Source organism: Lissotriton vulgaris, chromosome 8, assembly GCF_964263255.1.
Source record: "Lissotriton vulgaris chromosome 8, aLisVul1.2, whole genome shotgun sequence".
NCBI lineage: Eukaryota > Metazoa > Chordata > Amphibia > Caudata > Salamandridae > Lissotriton > Lissotriton vulgaris.
Genome location: NC_141696.1, coordinates 148,536,660 through 148,561,254, shown reverse-complemented (window position 1 = coordinate 148,561,254; position 24,595 = coordinate 148,536,660). Strand labels below are relative to the sequence as shown.

General features: G+C 44.8%; 1 protein-coding gene and 5 non-coding genes across 6 annotated transcripts; all 6 read right to left on the bottom strand.

Annotated features, from left to right (window-relative positions):
* Positions 1 to 5,770: 5,770 nt before the first annotated feature.
* LOC147693646 (small ribosomal subunit protein uS3-like) lies at positions 5,771 to 24,358 on the bottom strand. Its single transcript, XM_086933858.1, has 7 exons — positions 24,232 to 24,358; positions 19,167 to 19,297; positions 18,511 to 18,604; positions 12,325 to 12,419; positions 11,508 to 11,695; positions 10,593 to 10,813; positions 5,771 to 5,834 (listed from the first exon to the last, which is right to left on the bottom strand). Exons 1-6 carry the CDS (start codon positions 24,259 to 24,261, stop codon positions 10,596 to 10,598), a joined length of 756 nt encoding a protein of 251 aa, XP_086789984.1. The 5' UTR covers positions 24,262 to 24,358; the 3' UTR covers positions 5,771 to 5,834; positions 10,593 to 10,595.
* LOC147693651 (small nucleolar RNA SNORD15) lies at positions 5,961 to 6,106 on the bottom strand. The gene has a single exon (XR_015299554.1). It is a non-coding gene; the product is annotated as a small nucleolar RNA SNORD15 (small nucleolar RNA).
* Positions 11,020 to 11,165, bottom strand: LOC147693650 (small nucleolar RNA SNORD15). The gene has a single exon (XR_015299553.1). It is a non-coding gene; the product is annotated as a small nucleolar RNA SNORD15 (small nucleolar RNA).
* LOC147693649 (small nucleolar RNA SNORD15) lies at positions 12,121 to 12,265 on the bottom strand. Its single transcript, XR_015299555.1, has one exon. It is a non-coding gene; the product is annotated as a small nucleolar RNA SNORD15 (small nucleolar RNA).
* Positions 17,202 to 17,338, bottom strand: LOC147693648 (small nucleolar RNA SNORA29). Its single transcript, XR_015299660.1, has one exon. It is a non-coding gene; the product is annotated as a small nucleolar RNA SNORA29 (small nucleolar RNA).
* Positions 18,714 to 18,858, bottom strand: LOC147693647 (small nucleolar RNA SNORD15). The gene has a single exon (XR_015299552.1). It is a non-coding gene; the product is annotated as a small nucleolar RNA SNORD15 (small nucleolar RNA).
* Positions 24,359 to 24,595: the final 237 nt, after the last annotated feature.

The following is a 24,595-nucleotide window of genomic DNA, read 5'->3' as shown; positions in this document are numbered from 1 at the left end:
TCTTTCTGCACATGGCAGCAGAGACCTGCACTTTATGTAGACAGCCACCTGCTGCATGTGCTTTCTGCACATGCACATGGCCCTCTGCTCTTCACATACAAGGCCATGGTAATGTCCTGATCTACCCTATAATGTACTGATGCATTGGCCTTCATTAATTGCCCTTTCCACACAGGTCCTTATGACCAGCTCTTCTTTGTCACCATCTTTTGTTGGACAGAATGCTACTGTCACCTTGACTCGATTTCCAACATGTTACCTGCACATGGCCTTGGTGATATGATCTTCAAGCATACCATCTGTCAAGCAGATTCCTGGTGAAATGCTTAGCAGCAAATGCCCATGAAGACTTGTGTATCTTTCCTGTGATGTCCTGCTGCCACACAAGGGTGCATGCTACTCTTGCACATGCTCTCCTGCAACAAAAGCCTCAGCAGACTAAGTAGTTGTGCACCTAATCTTCTGTACAGAGCCCTAGTAACTAGCATTTCCTGCACAGGTTCATGGACACTTGTCTTTCATACAAATCCATACTACACTTTGCCCTAGTCACCTTCTCATCTCACTCACAAGAACTCAGGGGCATATTATCAAGGGGGTTTATCTCCGCTTTTTTGGCTTTAAAAGCCAAGAAAGTGGAGATAAAATTATCTCCCTATTACCTAGCTGTCGCTAACACCAGTTAGCGACAGCTAGGAGATAGCGACCATCTTGGGCCCCACTTTGCATGTCAGTGAAATTTATCACTAATGACATGCAAAGCGGGCGTGCCAAGATGTTAGCGATAGCGACTGTTTCCAGTCGCTATCTCCTATTACCAACTTATGGAGATTCGCGCCAAGCGCGAATATCTCCAAAAGCTAACACCTGCCCTGAGCAGTTCTTAGCCATGTTATCCAATGGGAGGTGGATAACATGGGTAAGAGCATTAGCTCGGTAATGCATGAATATCGCTGACTTTTCAGCGATATTCATGCATTGCGGTCGTTTTATCGCATTTGCGATAAACCTTGGTAATACTAAGGTTTATCTGCGATAAAAATCGTCGCAGCTCAGCGGTAAGTTTGTCTCCAACCAAGCAATAGCCTCACTTTTTCATGCAGTGCCACTTTCTTCAATAAACATATACATGGCCATGGCGTATAGCCTGCATCTTAAGTAGCAAAGGCACAGCTTGACTTTAGGTCGAGCTGACCTAGCTTTCAATGCGAAAGCATTGAAAGCTGTCAGCGAAGACAACTAATGTTGCCCGTATTTGGGAATGTGGACACGAGAGGGTGCACGAGCGCAGAGCGCGGATTTCACCTCGTGGGCGCGCACGTCACCGTGCCCCTCTCGTGCCTCATTCCCTTGCGCAAACACTCCACACTCACGCATGCGCACATACACAGCCGCACATACACAGCCACACACACTGCATACACACTCAGACGCGCACACACACACACACACACATTCAAACAGACACACGCGCGTACACCCCCCTCCCACTCACCGGGCTCTTTCGGCGTGTTCCGTGTCTCCTCTGCAGCGCTGGTCGGGCACTCACCGGGCTGTTGCTGGGGATCGGGCTCCTCTCTGCGGCAGTCTCGGCGCAGCACCAGGGGACAGGACTTCACTTCCGGGGCTCCCTCCAGCACTTGGGAGCCCCGCAACACTCTTGCTGTTGGCAGCCCCGGGACTCTCCTCAACTCATGGGAGCCCCGGGCTGCGGAGAGGCCATCAGTCGACCGGCTTCACTTCTTCCTCGGCGGCGGGCGGGACTTCCTGCCGGATTGCAGGCCCCGCCCCCGTCTCGGCCAAAAGTGCCCGACTTCTGGTTTTCACGGAGCAGGGCTGCGGCGGTGATTTCTTTCGGGGGCAAGCACCCTCGAATTAATATATAATTATATATGCGAGGTGGGCACTCGCAAAGGACCTTAAAACGGTTCCCGTAAATAATAACTTAATTTTCACTATAAGTTGCATGCATTCTAAGAATTCTTCTAAACCTGCTCTCACATTGGTTGTCATTTGAGACTGCTCTCTAAATTGTATTTGGTTCTTTGGGGAAGAGTTTGGTACCACAGTCCGTTCACGCAGAACCCAAGAGAACAAGGAGTATAGACGGTAGTAAGCCCATCAACCTCTTCAGTTTCCCCTGAGGAGCACTCAAAGGACTAAAGGGGAAGTATCTAACCCCCCTTTAATTCTTGCATGCTTCCAGGGATGCTAGTGCATCCATTTCTGTACCCTTCCTACTAATCTCATCTCATTCACTAACTAAACTTTTCTCCTTAAGCGTACGTGGATACTGTATGAATTACCTGCATTCAGTTCTGTTGCCTGACAGATGTTTGGCTTTTAATCTACTCTTTGCTTTAGACTTTGCTCCTTCGTGTCTCTGGCATTCATTTGGGGACAAGGGTGGCTGCCACTAACTAAGGGGGGCGCGGTGAGCTGGACGAGTGTGGGGGTGGGAGAGTGAGCGCGGGGGTACAATGGGTTAATAAAAAAAACTTGCATTCAGACGCCCATACCCATAAGTGGACACCCATCAAAAAAATATCTGTTTTCTATAGTCTCCAGCTGTAGAACTCACTTCCGCAATTCAATGCGGCTTAGAGTAGCCCGGACTCTTTTTGTACCTAAAGCGTCACTTTCCTTTCTCATTATGTGCAGAACACTAGCATTTCAAACTATTTCTACAGAGCTGCAGGTTTCAGAACTGAGCTGTGCGAACGTCTGTTAGATATCCGTCCTGGTTTGCTTCGAAGTGCGGTGCAGTGGACAACAGGTGTACCTAAGTGCTCTCTTTGTTTCCTAATTCTACTGTTACTTTGCTCCTGCCGTGTTCACTATGCTCCCGCCCCCTCCCGTTGTCTGCCGTTCCTTTGCTCCCGCAGCTCTCCCGCTGTATTTTCTTTTGCAGTTTTCTACTTTGATCCTGCCCCCCTTCCGGTAGTGTTCACCATGCTCGAGCCCCCACCTGTTGTCTGCATTTCCTTTGCTCTATCAGTATCCCACACTGTGAATGAGCGCTATTTTTTTGTTAGGCGCCACACTCGTGAGTGCATTCCAAAGGCGGCGTGTGGAGCTCCTCATACTGTGGGCGCTGTTCACCAGAGCTGCCTCTTAGCGCTGTGGAGGGGCGCCCACGTGGATGTGTCGGTACTTCGAGAGAATGAGCCAGTGTCAGTCTGTGCCTGAGGATCTGCCCCACGCAGACACCCATCCTCATCTTCACCGGAGTTTCGCTCGGTGCAAGCGGAAACCCACCGCCCTCACCTTTTAACTTTCGTTGAAACTTTGTTTTACTGTACTCTTATTGCTATAAATGAGATAGTTACAATATGAGCACCTACTGCACGTTTAAAGAACCACAGTGATTAAATACTACAATGTTAGTATGACCGTTATACCAGTCACTGGAGGAGTATTTTAGAAGTCCTTTTGGCAGGAGTTCCCTTGCATGTCTCTGCACTTTCATTTAATTCTAAGTAGGACCTAAACAGGCGAACGGTAATTCTTCTTGGGATTTAGAAACTCGTGCACTGTACACCCTGCACCATGTTTTCGTTAGTTTTCCCTCGTGTCACGTTTTTTGTGCGCGCCTCACGCTGTCTTCTCCCTCCTCCGTCCTTAGTCTCCTCTGTTCTTCACTGTCCTCTCTCCTCTGTCCCTCACTGTCTCTCTTCTCCTTCATCTGTTCCTCACTGTCTCTCTTCTCCCTCCTCTGTCGCTCACTGTCCTTGATCTCCATCCGCTGTCACTCACTGTCCCTTTACCTCTTCTGTCGCTCACTGTTCCTCTCCTCAGTCCCTCACTGTCCTTCACCCTCCTCTGTCTCTCACTGACCTACTTCTCTCTCCTCTGACCCTCACTGTGTTTTCCCTCCTCTGTTACTCACTGTCCTTGTTCTCTGCCCCTCACTGTCCTTCTCCCTCCTGTCCCTCACTGCCAGTGTTCTGTCCCTCACTGCCCTTCTCCTCTGTCATTCTTCTCCCTCATCTGTCTCCCTCTGTTCTCTCCCTCTCTCGCTCCCTCTCCCTCCCTCCCTCGCTCCCTCTCCCTCTCGCTCCCTCTCTCGCTCCCCCCTCTCTCTCCCTCTCGCTCTCCCTCGCATTTGACCCTAAGCAAGCAGTAAACTACAGGCCCATCTCCCTCCTCCACGCTCTCTCTAAAATTCTGGAAAAATACTTTAAAATCGCCAACTCTCCAAGTATCTGGAAGAGAACAGTATTCTCCACCCTACTCAATCTGGCTTCCGCCCCTAATTTAGCACCAAGACAGCACGACTAAGTTGTAGAGCACGTCCGGAGCAACTTGAAAAGGGAGGTAAAGCCATGCTGATACTGCTCGGCTTTATAGCTGCCCTGGACACCGCGCCTCACCTCAAACTTCTGGAGCGCCTCCACGAGATAGGGTTCAGACACCAGGCCATCAGCTGGTTAGCATCATTCCTGGACAAACTCAGGAAGTCTGGCTGCTACGGTATACAGCTCAGGTCAGACCCTGCCGGTGGGTGTTCCGCAGGGTATGGCCCTCAATCCTACTTTGTTCAATGTATATCTGACACCCCTTCCTACATTCGGAGTCTCTTGGCTCTAAAGTAATCTCGTACGCAGATGACAGCTGCTCTTTTACATGCAAGAAAGGCATGGACTTACACAGTAAACTGATTTCTTGCTGTCTTACCAAGGTTTTTCAGTGGCTGGAGTTAAACCATTTGAGATGCAACCTGCATAAAAACAGATTGTGACCTTTGGAGTTGTCCCCCACAACTTTGTGTAAGCCTGTTGGCCAAACAACCTGCCCCACCCTGACCCTCCGCAAGACTGTCAAGAATCTAGTAGATAGCACCCTCTACTTCCTTCCGCAGTCAGTCTTGCTGGGTCCTGCTACAGCGTGCTTCGCATGCTGAAAAAGTGTCTCCCGCTTTTATAAGAGGCTGCTGGCAGAAAGGTAGTGCAGGCCACGATTGAGTCTAGATTAGACCATGGGAATGAACTGTACTCAGGCCACCCTGACTTTAACAGACTACAGGTGGTACAGAATTCCACAGCAAACATGCCTTGCAGATCTTTCTTTAGCAACTTTCGAGGAGGAAATGACCTGCCTGTCCACACATGAACTAAATCTCCTTTCAAAGCTTTAAATTAATTCCCGTTAACTTGCTTGAGAGACACTTGCACCCACTAATGTAATAAACACTTTCATGCAGCACCCTCACTTGTCACCTACTCTGCATTGTGCATGCACGTTTTCTATGTACTGAGTGGTACCTATTTGGGATGAGTAGGTTAAGTAAGAATACATATTACCCTGTATGCTCTGCAAGCACTTAACACCTTCAAACTCGGCTGTTCACAAACAAGCCTTTACAGTATTCTAGCTATTATACCCTACTGCCTCGCTTGAAAAGCCCTTTTATCCTAGGACTCGTGCCTCCCCACTGCCAGTCGCTTATCCTGTAATTTTAAAGCTTACTTTCATTATATACTTCTACTTGCATGACTATCACTTATGATTTGGTGGATCAGGTATGGGGCACAGCTCCGGGTTGGGGTTGGGGCAAGACTTTAACTTGGTTCATTTATTAGTGGTTTTATAAAACAACTTCACAACGCTGTACAAAGGAGGATGTGAAAACCGTCCTACTATAAATTCATGGTGACTACATTTTTCCAATAGGTTAAGACACTTAACATGGGGTTAGCTCCACATGCTAATTCCCTTAAAATGCCCACTCAGAGGATAGACTACCATCAAAAATTCAACACAACTAGAGTTTGGTCTTTCATATTTATTTTTTTACAGCTCTGTATCCAGACATTTCTCAGGCGCACCGTGACCTGCAAAAAAAGAAGAAAATCCAGTAAGAATGTGTTCATCCAGCACAGCTTTGCAAACTTGATGAAATAAGGCTGGAACATTGTTGTTTTCCAATGCATTTTATACAGCTTAACATTACGGTTAACCCTTCTCAGACAAATGCCTCGAGTTCATTCATGAGATAGAACATGTCTTTAATGCAACTAAGCCAGCAGTACAGAACGTAACACTGGACAAGTTAACTTAGAAAAGAACATGTTCTTTCTGACTCGTCATCGTATCATCACTGAAAGGATTCAAAATAAGTCGCAAGAAAAGAGATGGTGGTGAAAAGTAGTTCCAGTTATAAAGCAGTGTTAAGAAAACACAGATTGCAGGAGGATTAAGTACTCTTTATGCCACAAGCACATCTTAGTTTAATTTTATATCAACACAGCGTGAGCTTTTCAAGCAAACTCCTAACTGCGGTTGAAGATAGGGTATATATCACTTGAGAATCCATATGAACGTGGACTTTGGTATTTTAACATTTTAAAAGGAGGGTACTCGCAATTTCAATAGCTGGTACAATGGGGTAGCAGGTGCTTACACTTAAGTCCCATTTCAAGTCGGCTCGGCCCTGAGCCCTGCCCTCCCTAGCCACCCTGCCCTCCCTAGCCACCCTGCCCTCCCTAGCCACCCTGCCCTCCCTTGCACCTTGCACCCTGCACTCCCTTGCACCCTGCACTCCCTTGCACCCTGCACTCCCTTGCACCCTGCACTCCCTTGCACCCTGCACTCCCTTGCACCCTGCACTCCCTTGCACCCTGCACTCCCTTGCACCCTGCACTCCCTTGCACCCTGCACTCCCTTGCACCCTGCACTCCCTTGCACCCTGCACTCCCTAGCAGCCGGTCCTCCTCACTCCTCAGCCCGCCCACGGGTAACAGGTCCCATTTGCAAAATAAAATCATGGCCACGCTGTAACTGTATTGGTGCGTCCGCTCCGGTCAGGCAGCCATCCACGGAGAGGGGGCGGGCAAAATGGCAGGCACGGATGCGCTCTACTGCTGCAGAGTCAGACCTCATGTTGTAGACAGGGAGGTTGACCTGAGCTCAGAGCAGAAGCGCCTAGCCGCAGATCATGCAGAATGGGCTGGTGAGGGCGAGCACGGCAGTAAGTTAAATCACTCAGAGAACTCTCCCAGTTGTAATCCTGGCTCACGTCTATTGGCCTGACTGGGCAGAAGCATCAGAACAGACGGTTTGTGAGGGGAAAGCTCAGGAGTGGATGGGCACTCCGTATCGGAGGGAGGGGGGACAAAGGATTCCGCTGGTAATCGCCCTCGTCCTCACGGGCCACATCTTTATTTTTAACGGTCCATTTGTGCGTTTTACGAGCACAACAGTGATGTCTCCCATCCCAGAGGGATATCGGAAGCCTTAAGGTTTTTCGAATTGTGCTTGCTCAGGGCACCCGGGTTCTCTAGATACTGAGGTGTGAGCTATGTTGAACAGAAAACACGTAAGGGGACATAAACCGCAAGGGCAGAGGTCATGTGAATTCTGCACAATAGAGATGCAATGACACAAAACTTGGATCATGTTAATGTGCGTAAGAAATGGCCCATCATACAAAAAATATAAAGTTATCCTGGGAAGACAATTCGTGTTCGATAAATACCCACAATTTCACACCAGCTGAAACCATGACGCCATAAGAGACCTACAACTTGGTGACGTCACAATGGCTAACCCCTCAACGATGTCAGGAGTTGAAAGGCTGAGCTGTGTGACACTGTGTCCAAAGTCCACCAGACATACTCAAATTCTGCGCACTGCCTTATGAATCACCGTGTGACGCTGAGTATCACAACACACGGCTCAGCCCAAGCAACCACGAGACAAGATCTTTACACCCCTCACAATAAGTACACACGTGTTGGTGTGGCCAGCCAACATGCTTGTAAGTGGTGGCATAAACTCTTGTTAGGCACTTGGAAAGCTCTGGTTTCTAGCTTGATGGCGCTATACACACGTGCCATCACTAAAGTGCACAAAGGCCACACTTGTCCAACAATAACACTTGCTCTGTAGCCAATCCCACTGCTTCCCGGGCCAACGTGGTCGTGCAGAGTTAAGTCAGCCATGACTGGCCAGAGCCCATTCACCAGCAGGCATGAGGGGCGCACCGACGCTGTGCCACAACAAAGGCTGCCAGACAGGCGGGCCTGCGCCGCCATCAGCACAGAGACCCCTCCCAGCAGGGCTGGGTACCAGGCAGAGCACCGCAGCTTCCCCCCTTTGTTCCACCACGCTTCCAGGCACACCGAAAGTATAAGCCGATTATGAGGCAATGCAAGAACAAAAGGCCGGGGACTCACTTGTTCGTGTGAATGTAGGTCACGATAGGTACTCACCCAGCAGATTACAAGCCTTCATGGGGAGGGTGAGCTCTGTACACATCTTCCCCTCCACACGGACAGCGGGAGGGGGGGAGGGGCGGGAACGGACAGCGTGAGGGGGGGGTGGGAACACGAACAGCAGGAGGGGGGCAGGAACGGGAACACGGACAGCGGGAGGGGAGCGGGAACGGACAGCAGGACATCACGCAACCCACCCCTACAAACGACACGTTAAAAATGGCCAACACAAACATTAAAAAAAAATCCGCCCACCGCCGCATGATGTGCTAAAAGGGGCAGGATAAGAAAAACATCGCCGGAACGCCCACGAATCGCCTCGGACCATGACGGACAGATCTCACTTCCAATGGCTAGCCTCCATTTATGGAGCTAGCCAATGGAAGTGAGAGGCGTGACAAAGGCACCATACTCTTCTCCAAAGTTTTGCCTGCGCGAACGCTGCTGCGCAGCAGATGCCAGGCGAAACCTAAAAAACGAGTTACAAACCAAAAAGCCAATAGCAAGCAACAGGCGGAATGCATTCTTAGGTCAACCTTCTGAAGTCCTAAAGTGTTTTATTAGAAAAAATAAAAAACTCTGGTAGGCTGCGACCTAAAAACCTACAGAACAAAGACATGAGATCATCAAGTAAACAGTACTTGATGCTGTCATGTGGATTCTTGTAAACTGTAACCACTTTCATACAGATTTTATTGTAATAACGACCAGTAAGTATCCTGCAATCCCTTTCCTCGACGCTCGGAGTCAACGCCCTCCAAGAATGTTAAAATGAATGTCCCACCAGGCCGTACAACACCCATTCGCTAAGGGGACACTTATTTGAATATTCTCTCACATGCTACCACAAGAAGCAAAGGGGTCTTCCGTGGTGCCCTGCATTGACTGGGCGCTTGTCATCCGATAGCACATGACTGGCAGGGAGAGGACTCCAAGACTGAAGCTCTGGGATTCCATCAGATTATGGGACGTGTCCATGTGTGAAATGTTTACATATGGTATACTGGTAATAAGAGAAAGGGCGCTCAAATCACACCACTTAAAGCTTGACCATTCCCCTGTGAGGGATAAATGAGATTTGCATAAAAAGATTAGGAGCCAAGCTACTGTTAGGACTTCTTAATGGACTGTAATTGCGGGAAAGATTAATTTTAAAGAGCACAATTTGCAGGGGCAGTACTATGAAGATCAAAAATCAATTTGGAAAAATTAACCACCTACATATTTTAAGAAAGCAGACGTTGTCATGGGGACCAGTTTGCAACCGTTGTTAAATCTTTACACAACTAGAAAATAAATAGGGCCCGCATAACGAGAAACCAACCAAATGCCAATGCTTTTATCCTATCATTTTCAATTGGTGGCAATGCATATTGTATCCATATGCAACAATCTGCAGATGCCCCAAAAAATAATTATAGCTCAAACGGGTCCAATTACTTAAAACGTGCAGTCATGTGCTACCGTAAGGCCCTTCGAAAAGTTTAACTGAGTGTCTTTCAGTTGCTTATTTCGGTACTTGGTGATTAAAATAGCAAGGTGTATTTTTGGCCCAGGCTGCATTACCGTTTGCAAAAATTACAAAATAATAAAGTAAATACAGTCAAAACTTAGCCGCATAATTTGCCGGAAAACTTGGTCAACTCAAGACGCATAATTTAGTGCTCATATGCAGCATAATTTCAGTGACTAAGAACCATTTGGGAACACTCCATCTTTTGCAGATACGAGGACAAAAGACCAATATGCCCCAACGTAAGCCAAACCCCCAAAACCACCTACAGCAGGCAAATGTGCAATTGAATTGCTACACTAAGTATTATCATGGCCACAAACAAGGTTTAAGTCCGTGCTGCAACCCAGTCGCCAGAAGAGTATATAGTCCTTACAGCCCAAACAGCATGGGGTATTGGAGCCCTTGTTGTAACAGTTATGGCTTGGCCAGAATCTGAATCGTAATTTGGATTTATCCCACTTGACTATCAAAGCTAACATTTTGCATGGAGTCCTGAAACCAATGCACTCAGGCGCTGTTCTCTCCATGCTCCCTTATAAAAATGTACTTTAAGACTTTTTCCTAACACGAATCAAATAAAGAAGCTTTACCCACCAACGAAATATAATTTATAAGCCAGGCAATATGAGCACCAAAGATGGAAATATATCCAGAAACAAGTGCACCCGAGAAAGGATTTGATTAACTTCACAGCAGATTCAAGGAATGACATGGGTCACCAAAGTTAAACTGCAAAAACACAAAGAAAGCTGAAATGCAATTTGGGGCACTGCAACTAAAAGATTACATGTACCTAGCAGCACACTGACATTCTTCATTAGTGTCATAGAAGAATAAAACTCGTGTTAGGCACAACATACCCATTAGGCTGTAGGAACTGGCTGAGGCATGGCTGGTGGTTGCTGCGGCTGTACTGGTGGCTGTTCTGGTTTTCCTCCTTTCTGCTCAGACATGGGAGTTGTTGGTAGGATCTCGTCCTTGGGCTCCACAATGCTGACATGGTCAGGCAGTGGCTTCTTGGGCCCAATCTTGCCACTTGGGTCCCATGGCAGCATAATTTTCACTTTGATGCCAAGCACACCTGTAAACAACATTGACCGTGAAAAGCTGCATCTCTCATACACTTGTACTGGCGATTCTAAAATCCACAAGATGAAATAGGAGGATAGAAGTTTTTTTTAACTGGGATAGCTTTCAAGGTCATCCCTAAAGACTGTTACTAGCTGGTAATGACTCGGGACTTCAAGCTGCACTACAGGCGCGCACCAGGACTGGCAGTTCATTAACCCTCCTCAGACAAATGCCTCAGGGTCATTCATGAAAAAGGACACAGCCTCAAGACTGCCTAAAACAGAACCACAGAACGTGGCACTGAACAGGTAGAATCTTGAAGAATATGTCCATTCCGATTCGTCATCGTATCATCACGGAAGGGTTTAGAAACAATCTGGTGATCCATGGCGCTGCCTAAGCACAAGTCAAAATTGTGAGGGTTCAGTTGATGCTATGGCTCTACCAGAACACAATTAATTTCGGGGGAACATTACATTTTAAGAACAGAAAGTCTAATGAAACACTGGTAGCCCAAGCAATTTGATAATCCTCCAGCAAAAACGGCATGAACTTAAGTGGGCCTAAACGGTCAGGTGACTTAAAAGACCTAACATAGAAAAGCATTGAAATACACCACTGAAACCTGTTAGTGAGGTAGTATATTGAAGTAGACAAAACCAACTATTTAAATTCCAGATCAATAAATGCCTTTAAGCACTTACCTTGCCTGAGCAGCACGTGGCGGACTGCAGTATCAACATAATAGTTCACAGGATCTCCACTGTGGATCATCAAGCCATCCACAAACTTCATGGACTTGGCTCTCTGGCCTCGAAGTTTACCAGAGACCACCACCTCGCAGCCCTTGGAGCCACTCTCCATGATGAAACGCAGGACGCCATAGCAAGCTCTGGGAAGGAGAATTGACATTTATAAAGCATCATGTTAACAGAACAAAATACAAGTCCTAAATTATCAAGCTTTTAAGTATCTAAAAGTGTAGTGATACCACTTAGAGAAATCAAGAAAGGTAAAACGCAGGTAAATTTATTTAGTGAACAGTTTGTATACATTCTGGGCCACATCCAATTGGCTTACGATAAACTATTTCAGTAACCTCATCAGAAGCCACTCTTCTGCTCACCAGACACCTCGTTTTTTTTTTTTTTACATAGACCTTACATGATACAAAGTCAGAAAGAACCCCAAAGCGTAGTTTGTGAAAGCCTGGGCTAAAAATGCCAAGTGGGTGCGAATTTGTAAAGAGCACAACAATGAGATTATGGTCTGTACAAATGAGTTACTTTCCAAATAACCTGCAATGTTGGTGAAATCCCTTCTCAGACAAATGCCTCTTGATCATCAATTACAGGACAATAAAAGTCCAAGGCCGTAAAACCACAGCACAGAACGTGACGTGGTATTGGACACTTGGACAATGACATGTCCCATCAGCCTCGGCATCGTATCTTCACTGAAGGGTAAACAGATGACTGCAGCATTCAAGCACAAGTGATACATGCAGTTAATACAGCTTACCTACGCACCGCTAAGCCTCCCAGAAGTTTGTAACGCAGAGACTCCGCTTGGGCGATGGCACACAGACCTCTTGTAGCCACTTTCTCAGCATAGAGCTGTCGAAACAAAAAATTAGTTTGAAAAGATTAAACGGTATACAAAGCAAAAACCGATCTAAGAGTGGGAAATGGTTAGTTAGGATTGAAAATCTAAAGCAGCAGTCTAAAAAAGGATTTAGGAGGTCCTTGGCTGTCAGCATTAATTGCAACACTTATAAGTGCTAGAAAGTACATTGGCCAAAGAACAAAAAAACAACTTACAATAGGCCACGTTTAAAAAGGTGTAATCGATGCTACTCATTTCAGCAAATGTAGGTAAATTGTACTGCACATTTAGTGAACAAGAAATACTGAAAACCACTGGTTCTTAACCGGTGGCACTGGGACTCTGAGGATCCACGAAGCTTAGAAAATTAAATATTAACAGTTAAGGTTAAAGTGCCCTTTAAGGCAACTAAAAACAAATATCCCATTAATTGTAGTGATTTTTAGGACTAGAAGTTCTCGGGCATCAAGCTCATATTACACCATTTAAGAAGCAGAGCAGACTGTACTGGCATGCAGCCCGCATGTATTGGGTGCAAATTGAAAGCGTATCCCCATTCACCATGGGTTTTGGGGTTAAGTCCTCTTAAGTGCATGTGTTTTCTAGCTGCATCCATACTGCACTGCTCTCATATGGCCAGACAGCTGCCTTGTCACCTTGCATGCTTCTCCCCCATGATGTGCTGGTCCTCATGAACTTCTCCCAAGGATTGCCTTATCTGTTTAAACTCACCCCACTGCATTTTTCTTGCCAGTTCCTTCCACCCTTCGCCTACGTTGCTTCCACACCTGCTTCACCCACCTGTGTCCTTTGTGATGCTTACCCAACCTCTGCCCCGAGTTACACCAGCACTTTTTACAGAAAGAAAACATTTGCACTAACTTCATTAATTTACTGATCCGACTCAGTAAATAAAGCACTTGCATCAGTGTCTTTTCGGTTGATTTTCTTTAGCAAATCTGCAAAGCATGGGGATGCTGTACAGCATGGCTAACCAGCTATTGGCAAAGCCAACAGATACCAGATTGTCTCTCAATGCTTGTTTAGTACCTGGATAAACAGTCTTGAGTATCTCAACCATGGCACAGGGTCTGTACATTGGAAGTTTGCACAGGAGAGGAAAAAAAAAGCTCATTGCAAGATCTTACTCACTACTCTGTACATAAAAGGTTTTTTCCACTCACTAAAAAGGAGTTACTTGGCACTGGTTGAGTGTCTCGCCAATGTGGTCATTTTCAAACAGTTTGGCCTCCTAATCCCATCCAACTGTATGTTTACGTATGTGGCCACTGTAGTGTATGCATTTGATGTACATGCAAAGCAGTTATGAAGACCTGCGAGTTTCATTTTGATCATCACAGGTCGGTTCCTGTGAGCAGGTTTGTTTGGGGGAGTGCAGGTGGTATGATGTGTTGACAGTGGAAGCATATCAGGATGCAGGCAGGAGACCTAGGCAGTGAAGTGAGGAAAAAGTAACACATTGCTTACAGAAATGTGATGGTCCTTCCCGTGGCACAGCCACTTGGTAGATGGTAGCAAGGTAAAGGGGGTTGCAGTCAGCTCTGCAGAGCGAGGAGTCTCTGGTAAAACCACCAGTTAGTCTTTTTCCTAATGACAGGTTGTGTGTGTCCATATGCAGGGGCAGATAGTTCATATATATCCCTTTGTGCCTCTGTTGCAGGTGCCCCAGGTTGGAGACTATCCTGCTACAAAGGCCATTTTCAGTAGAAAGTGGTCCCTTAAAAATCCTAACTAGTTCACTAGAACTGCAGGTCATGTGGGTCTTAAATCATCTACTCAACCCAGCTGTAATGCTCTTGACCCATAACCTAGTTTCAAATTATGTGATCTACGGCAATTTAAATTCACTGAACCGCCATGATCTTCATTGCCACATATGGAAACACCTTCCAATACACTAGTACAACGTATCTGCTGTACAAAAAAAACTTAATTGGTTTAATATATTAAATTTTTGTTCCATATGCAATACAAATCTAGCCACTTAGGATACATCACCCCTGACATGCCTCTTCATTTAACAGCATTGATATCAGGGTGGGGGCAGGAATGTTTAATATTTAAACGCCATCCCTTTTAGTAAGTACATAACTAAAGTGTGACGTGGTAGCACACTATTGCTGTCATCAGATCTTTCATTGAAATGGCCACACCATTTCCCACCGACAGTTTTAGTGATAAGACTATGTAGTGTACAATGTTTGGAAATTAGTTTCAGCAAATATGTGACATTTGCACAGCCACAAGAAACGTGTTCAGATTTATTTTGCTCACAATTAGATATTTGTTTGCGTAAAACTTCTGAATTACAAAAAAAAGGGAAATCCTCTCATAACTGCGGGTCGTTAAACAAAAAAAAGGGAGAAGTATTTACAGCTATTTAAATGGTGCGTTAGAAGAAAAAAAACACATCTACATCGCAGCCTCCCCCCCACAATAATTGTTAAGACAGCTCACTTGACAAAAACCCCCAACTGTATTGAGAAAAAGTAAAAACTATTTTCCAGGATAAAATAAAGCAGCAATTAGTAAAACGACAAACTGATATTTGATCTTGGTCTTTGAACAGACAGAATGTGTAATGATTAAAACTAGATTAAAAAGGCATCTTTATTGCTCATTCACTTTCTGAACAAACAAACACCTTTTCCATTTTAACTTAAGTTCACTGACCTGAACAAAATCAGTGGATCCTAAAAAATAGCTCAACCTGATCAAATCTGACTCCATAGTGAGTGGGCAAGTAGATTTGTCAAGGCCTGCAAAGGCTGCGTCTACCTCGAATAACTAGAGGTACTCAAAGTCACAGCGAACTATCCTTATTAAAAACCCATCGCTGTTGTGATAACATTTGCTATGTAGAAAATCTGACCTAGCCCACATGTATGCCAACACTGAGAAAACAAGCAATGGAAAAGCCAATTTTTATTGTGTTGTATATGGCTTTTTTGAAATATGGATGAGCAGCTGGAAGCTTCATTAACATTTTTTTAAAAAAGTTATTAAAAAGCAAAAAATAGTTTCAATCTCAAGGACTGCCATAATAGTCAGACAGCCAGAGGGGAGACTAAATATGTGGAGGCGCTTTTTTAATAGAAGGTAGTAGCTCACAGTGAGGTTATTCAATGGCTTAAATACGCTGACCTGCTGTCCACACTGTGCTACAGTGGGCAGAAGAAAAAGTTATACCATAAACCAATTAATTAAGGTGGCTGGCATTAATCTTCCCACCATTTTTCAGTCTCCAGAGGCAGGTCATGGTGGGAGGCAATTAAACATTATGGGCCAGGCACCTACACTATTGTCGAAGTGAAGGTGTAAGCATATGTTTCTCTCTTCCAAGACACTATTTTTTGGACAGCAGGATAATTCTTTCGAAAACACAACACTATCCTAAAACACAACACAATCCAATTTGGTTTGAGTGAAGGTCGTTTTTTATTGTATTTATTGCTTTGTCAATCCATTTCACTCTTGATTATTTTTATAGACAGTTGTTACAGAAGAGAACAGCCGACGTGTTTTGCTTTAAGTGGCAAATCGAGCCAGGGCTTTCAAGGCCAAACATTATGTACATAGGTCATAATCTGACAGGAGTTGAAAATATTCACATGCACATTAGCAATCATAGCGCCGTGATATCCTACCTGGATGATTGTTAGCGCTTTATAAGAAATTAAATAAATATTCCAATTTGCTTCAAGGTAGAATATGAACAATATCCAAGGTCTCAATAATATGGTTCCATGGAATCAAATAGGCGGACACATTATTCAATCTCCGCCCCCCTTAGATGGGTGAAGAGAAGAACACATGGTGCCCATTACATTATTTGACTGCTATCTATACAGGAGCTTTTATTTAGGTGGGGAGAGGAGAATTGAATAAAGTGTCCACCTATTGGATTCCATTGGAACCATATTATTAAGAAATTGGTTGTAGTTAATAGACTACCTTGAAGCAATTTGGAATATTTTCAACCCGTCAGAATATATGACTTATGTACATAATGTTTGGCCTTGAGAAAGCCCTGGCTCGATTTGCCACATAGGGCGAAACATGTGTTGGCGGTTCTCTTCTGTAACAACGGTCTATAAAAATAATCAAAAGAGTGAAACTGATTGACAAAGCAATGAATGAAAATTAAAGAACTACCTTCACTCAAACCAAATTGGATTCTGTTGTGTTTTAGAAAATAAATTATGCAGCTGTCCAAAAAAAAAAAAAAAAAATCTTGGAAGAGGGGAACATATGCTTACACCTTCACTTCTACTTGTTCAGAGCGAGGTTGAGGAGGTCCAGAGCCTCAAGCAAACGTTCCTCCAAGATTTTAGGAATCAATATCCAGTACCAGGATCTCTGGACCTTACTTTTCCCGTAGAAAACTATACAATTGTCAAAAGCCACCACTAATCCCATTTCAGGCCTGGTACTGTCCATTAACCCCTTCCGTGCGGGGGTAATTCCCCTGCTGTGCTGGGGGACGGGGGTGCGCGCAGCAACCCCATGCTCATGACGAGCTGAGCTAGTCATAAGCACACCCGTTCCTGTGGAACGTTCAGCACAGCAGGGGAATTATCCCTGCATGTGAGCGTTCCGTGGCTCATGAAGAGCTCAGAGCATGGATGGGGTTAGAAAAGTCTTCAGCATATACCAATAATGTGCTCAAAAGCAGATCAATTCTGGGATCTCAGAGGGCATGCATCCGGTACGCACCAAGAATTAGTAACCATTTCTGGTAAGGATTTATTAAATAAAATGCATTATTTTCTTAATACTTGTTCAACCATTTCATATAGAAGAGACAGTCAAAATCCATCATCTCCTTCAGACGATGGCAGGTTTGCTCTATCCCATTAGCATAGCCGCTTATTCTGTAAACCGAAGGAAGCGGTACTAAAATGGGACATGTTTCTTAGAAAGCAAATGACAAGCTGAAATAATTCTCAATAGGAAAATAATCACGACAAAAGGAGTCCAAGATATCAAAGGTCAATTAAGATTAAAGTAAATGCAAGTACTATTTTGAGATTTCAACTAACATTGGCATGAAAGGTTGGCCCTACTGTCAAGCCATTCATAAGGCTGTCTAGTACACCACTGCTGGCCATTACAGAAGAGCTTGGGATCCCGGTCACTCAGACTGATATAAAGCAGAAAAGTGAATTACATTTCTACATATGAAGATGGAAAATAAATGATCCATCATTTACGAGACTTTGTTGATGTGAACACATGGGGGAAGAGTACAACGCCATTTATTTAAGAGGCCTTTTAAGAAAAGACAGGTGATCTAAAAGCAGACAGGAGACAAGATGTTCGAAGGTGGAATGAGACTGGCTGGATAAGTCTGCAATTATGTATTCACTTTGCACATGTAAGTGTGCAACAGAACAAACTTCCGTCATGTATACAAAGCAGGCTGGGTAAACCGCATCTGTGCAATCTACATGCAGAAAGATCAGAAGTGCATCTGGCAACCATAAGCATGGGCTTTCCTGAAAGGCTGATGCTCCCGACACCTCTCTGCACATGCCTTAAGACAGCCATGAAAATGTATCAACACAACAGAAAGAATAAAATGCCTAGAACAGCATGAACTCAAAAGTTGTGTACAACCATATAAACTGGAAGAGTAAGAAACGACTGGACTAACTTCCAAATTTGTGCTGGGCGGTTGATGTCACGAGTGTACGTATACAAACGAGTGTACGTATACAAAGTAACAGGATTTCGGAACACAAGGTCGATACAAAAGCCATTTAAAAAAAAAAAACAAAAAAAACACATTCTGGCATAATAAATAGCATTTTATCCGACAAATGACTAGCAATGCGGTCTTCATACCACCATTCAAGTCTGACCTATCAAACAGAACAATGCTTGCAGATCGCAGCAGCTTTTATTCATGGAGACAGGAGAAGGAAGTCAGACTGGTCTTCAAGTTACCACTAAGACACATTGCATGAAAGAAACTCTTTGATTGATCATTGTTCAATGTTACCATTTTTGCCAAATGAAGTAATCGAACAGAAAAATTTAGCTTACAGCAATTTTGAAGTTTATACAAATATTGCTTACCTCCACACTACCCTCAGGAAAGCCAAACCTCTTCTGAACAACAGCAGTCAGTTCACGGATACGACGACCCTTCTCACCCAGAACATTCTGGGTCCTAAAAACAGATTGACAATGGTTAGTTTTTTCTCTTTACTATACGGAAAAAGCCAAAGGTTGCTTACTAATTACCAAAAAGCGAGTTACTCACATTGTTGCAAAGAAATCCTTCTCAGACAAATGCCTCTATGTCATCAATGAAAGAACAATCCAAGCCCGAGGACTAGACGTCCACGGCACAGAACGTGAAATGGAGCTAGGCACCCGAGCAAGAATTGTCCTTACAGACTCGTCATCGTATCATCACTGAAGGAGTGCGGTATGCTTAATGGGCAAAAGTGTAGTTCAGAAAAAGAAAACAGGGCTGACCGAATCTTTCATCAGACCCATTTTCCAAGCAGTTGGAAGCACAGACTTGTTCATACAGCAACTTCAAGACTGCTACTTGTCCATGCCATTCCCCTCAGCATTTCATTTTTGAGAAACTGCCCTGAGGAAGCTGGACGGGCATTTTTGAAAGACCTTTAACGTTCTTCAAAACAATCCATTTTACTCTAGAAATCATACATACCGAACTACATTAATCTATAAAAGATGACAACCTACGATTAGTGTCGTACCTGGTGGCAAGGATGATTATTTCAGTTCTAGTTGGTGTAACTCTGACTTCCACCCCAGAGTAGCCATCTTCAGCCAGCTCACGAGTCAAAAACTCATTCAACTCTGCTTTGAAGATGCCATCAGCAACAAACTGAGGAAAAAACAACATAAGTTTAATTCTCCAGTATCAGCAATGTAATGCTATTTGTGGGGGCTCTTGAAATGCACGACAGCAGAACCAGAGCGGATCTATCCATCAAGCCAAAAAATAAGATTACTGATAATTACATTTAGAAATAAGCATAGTGGAGTTCTTGCTAAAATACAAGCATGCAACTATGACCTGTCTAAAAACATGTCCCTCTAACCTAGACAGTAGAATGCAGAAATTAAATAGACCTCAAAATAAAGTGCCAGTTTCCCACTGGAGCAGGGTCAAGACTGCTTTCCACACGACTGGATCCAAACTGATGTGGAGGGCGGGAGAAAAAATATGCGATTGCCAGCGACTGAGATTAATTCAAGCATTCCATTCATCACCTTGCTGCAGTTAAATTGAAGCCACACTACTGAGGAATTAAGACTGCTATGTAAAACTTAAGAAAGCTACCCCCCCTTTTTTGTGCAGATTTATATAACACGAGATCGGCTCAAAGGTATTGGAGCGCTTTACAGGCGCACCAGTTCCCTTACACAGGGACATTCATTTCTTGGGGAAATTAAGTGATTTTTGCCCAGAATCACAAGAAGCTGAGCCAACGTTAGGCTAGAACCTCGTTCCCCAACTCATAAGTGGCCAGCTCTGACCGTGAGGCAACAACCTATCCAACCCTTGGCTGAACACTTAAGTACGTCTGGCCGTAGGGCCCGCATTCACCAACAGTGTGTGCATTATTACTGCAGACGTTTTAATGTATACAGATGATTTGAGATGGGGGGGGGGGGGGGGGGGGGGGACTACTCACTTAAGTAACAGCCAACATGGGGAACTAGCTTATCTAGTTAAGTATGTGTGGAAATAACATCCTCTTAACGATGCTGCCAACGAAACAAGGGCACATAGTAAACTAGTCAGCATTCATCCACCCAAGGTACTTCCAGGTCGATAAACCTGGATCTCTTAATACTCTACACTCTTGTTGGCAGGGTATACCAGAAGTGGGTCCCTTGCTCACTGGATTCAAGCTAGCCTTGCTGATGAGGGGGTGTTACCCGAAAGCGGTTCCAGGATGCTTGTGTCCGGTTCAGGAAAGACGTGGATTGGCAATTTGGGCTGGACTGTTCCCATGAGGCACAGGGTCAAGACTGATTTGCACATAGCTGGGTCTGAACTGAGGTGGCAAAGTGAGCTAAAGAACGATGATTGACCCTGATCTGTCACTTGGGGCAAGTCAGACCCTCCAGGATATCGCGATTTGCCGCGAAATCGGTACTTTTTTAAAAATGCCGAGATTTTTACAAAAATGCCTGCGAAATCGGCATTTTTGTAGAAATCGCGGCATTTTTCGCTATATCCTGGGGGGGTCTGCTTTATCCAAAGACATGCACCGGTTGCCCCACACCTGTAGATGATCTACAGACACTGGGGTCAGAGGGTTAAAGCAGCTCGGCTGCAGCTGGCAGTGTGAAGGTCTAGTTTCTTTGTCATTCAGAGCTGCCCGGGACTGCGCTCGTTCGCACCTCTTCCAGGCCCACAAGAATGACAATGGGAGCCCTCACCTTACACATCAACAGGAGGGGAGGGGGGGATGGGTTGTTGTCACAGAGGATGGAGCAGGAATCGGACAGAGCAGTTCTCCTTCGAGTGTAATGGTAAAGGGTTTGCAGTGACAGGAATAGGACCTTCGAGTCTTAGGCCTGTGAGAAGGCTCATTTACTGACCTGGCAAATTTAAACAGTCAGCAAGTCAATTTGGGAAAGAAACGGAGAACAATTTAAATTGAAAACAAAAGACACGCTACCTTAAATCTGTTAATATATTTTTTTTAACTTGAATCTTGCATTGCTGAGAGATTATCTGCAGCATGCACACCCGGAACTGTCTATGTGCTTGCACTTCTACTCTAATGTGAATTGTATTAGCAAAATGTCTGACCTTGCTTTAAAGATGTTGCACTAAGTGCTCCATCCATGTACGATTTTTAGCATTGGATCGTAGCAAGCTTCTCCTTAAAGCTGAAGTTTAGTGCAAAAACGCTGGGCTCTCTATGAGCATACTATGAAATCATGGTTTTATTCTATAGATTAAAGAATTAGCAGAGTATCAATTTTCCGATTTAAAAAAGGACTACAGGCCATAGAAGACAAACAAGCAATGGCACCTTTCTGTACTCCAGGATATGGGTTGAATGGATGAATGAAAGATTGAATAAATGGATAATGAGAGAGGATGGATGGATGAGAGGGGAAGGATGGAGAGAAAATTTAAATAGCTGGATGTATGGGTGGAAGGGTAGCTGGATGAGGGGGTGGGTGGATGGATGGATGATGAGGGGAAGGGTGGATGGATGATGAGGGGAAGGATGGATGGATGATGAGGGGAAGGATGGATGATGAGAGGATGGATGGATGATGAGGGGAAGGATGGATGATGAGGGGAAGGATGGATGGATGGATGATGAGGGGAAGGATGGATGGATGATGAGGGGAAGGATGGATGGATGATGAGGGGAAGGATGGATGGATGATGAGGGGAAGGATGGATGGATGGTTGATGAGGGGAAGGATGGATGGATGGTTGATGAGGGGAAGGATGGATGGATGGTTGATGAGGGGAAGGATGGATGGTTGATGAGGGGAAGGATGGATGGTTGATGAGGGGAAGGATGGATGGTTGATGAGGGGAAGGATGGATGGATGAAGAGTGGGTGGGTAGATGGATGGAACGGGCATCCGGTGGGATATCAGGTTGTGTTCAAAATACACTGTACTATTTAACGTGCTTACTAATAAAAGGGGCGATAGGTATAGCCATCATTAGTGCAGCAGGTACAGTGGCACCAAGCGCAAAAAAGCAGCGCAAGGGGCTTGTAAATCTGCCCCAAAGTGTCTACGTTGTAAAGAAACCAAATATACATAGCTTCACGTTGTTAAATAACTAAAAAAACTAAGATAACTAGTTTGTTGTAGGAAAAATGGCCACATAAAATGCCGCAAAATTTCCATATTTGTGCCGCTAAATTTCCATTTTTGTGCCGCTAAATTTGCTATTCCATGCCGCTATATCCTGGGGGGTCTGGCAAGTGTCTGAAAAGTTTCAGCAAACCGTCCATCATCTCCTTGTGTTGGTTACCATAATACTCTAGTCTACACTTAACTTTAAAATCCATCCATGTCTGTGGACAAACTGGCTGACATTCAGAATCTAATTAGTCAAGCGGTGTTCTTACCACAGTTCGTGACAAAATAACAATTCCCATGACATCCAGACTCTCGTGCAATCTGCAGGATAGAGCAGCGGATATCAAAAGCACTTCTGGTACACAAAACACTCAAATCCTTAAAGCGAGATGTGACCAACTATGGCTTCATAAAGTGGGATAGCCCCATTGATGTCAAAAAATAACTGACAGCGCCAACCCTCCACTGCAATCTCCACTTTAGTCACCGGGACGAGTTAGACATGCTGCAAGGTACCAGGAGTTGAAGTGACTAAACATGCCTTCGTGCCATTGTGCCGGCATGAGTGAAAAAAAAGTGTGGGCAATCTCGAAAAGGGTGCTTGGAAGCCGGTATTGGGATTAGTTGAAGGAATGGTTTGAAGCTTCCTAATAACATATATTCTTTGAGCTGTTAACTGTTTCTAAAACGACCGTTTTAAAAATAGCACTGCTTACATTACTCAAATCTACGTTTTGGAAGCATGTTTTATCTTAAACTTTTACCGCATTTCGTAGCAGCCTATTAGACTTTATGCAATGCAAGTTTCAAATAACAGTCACATTGCTTTTTGTTAAAGACTGGGATCCCGTATCACTAAACATACGCAAGTCACTATTCACCCTGCAACGACCACGTCTACACACGTTGACCGTTTCTTGTTAATTAGGTTTCGGCTGAACCTCTTTCACTTATTGTTAACCGTTTCAAGAGGCAGCCACCAAGGCCAAGTGTTACCTACCTGCGGCTGCGACTGTGTGTCTCCGCAGGACTTAAAAGTGATTTTCCATTTTCAACGTTCGGAAAGAACCGGTAGTAGACAGGAAGCGTTTAAAACGTGCACAGGTAACGAACACAGGCCTTCAGACGGACTCTTAGGAGGCCCCCATTAATTCGTTCCTGCTTCTCAGCTACTTAGGTTACAGGCAACCTACTTTGCAGTGGCGTGAGCTCATCACAAGGTTCATAAACCAGCAGCATGCAGTAAACATATTGGCCTACTGACAAGATATTGCTTGTGGTTAAGGAACCGTTACTACATAAGGCAACTTAAACCTGTGCAACTACCCGATATCTGTATCTGAAAGGAAATGGGGGGCCTTTTTCAAAAGTAACAGCATTTTTTATTTCATGTATAAGCCAAGGTTCTAGTGAGTACGTTGAGGTTATAATGGCCGTACTATACAATAAGGCTACTTTGCGAGAATAAAGTTAGTTAACGAAACCGCGCTTAATATGGCAACTTTACCCGAGTATAGGGAAAACAGACAAACTCTGAAAGGGTGCAGTTTATAGTGAAACCGGTAATAAGGAAAAGCATAAAAAGACGGTCTAACACGCAGTTGGTACAAACTTTTCAGCATAAGACACCATTGCACATTCCACGAAACAAGGAATACATTGTAGGGCAGCGTTTAGTCAACGCCAGGTGGTTACCGTGAATTATAGTAGCGAGGCATCCACAGCCTCCCGCAGACGGTCACGCATACCACGCTCAGCAGGTTCAAGTGACACAGGCGATGTCTAAGGCGGGGAGCAAAACACCGCCACCAGCCTCAATCCGACGCCATCCATAGCTATCAAAGCATGATACAAGAACAACTGCAGAGCCATAGCGATCTGCCATATCCTGGCAACACCCTCCCAGTGTTATTAGAGGGCTTTCTTCAACCAGAAGTTACCGTTTCAACATTTAACACGGCTCACCTTCCTCTTCTTGGAAATTTGGACCGCCATCTTGCACAGCGCAGCTGAAGGGAAAGGGAGGGCTCTTCCGGCGGAAGTAGCTATAAGCTTCCCTGTAATCCGGAACTTATCCGAAGTGCGACGCACGGAATGGTACGTCAGTGGTGTGCGACAGCTCGAGTAGGAAATAAGAAATAAAAAGAGGCCACGAGAGAGTGACTGGAGGTAGATCGAGCATTGTTTCCGGTACACCCAGTTGTGTCCTTCTTTCGCAAAGAATACAAGTGTGTTGCGAAACTAGAACTAAACACGCTCAATTAGTCTCGCCTAATCCTACTATTCCACGTTTTTATTTTATTTATTTGATGAGAATTTATATAGCGCG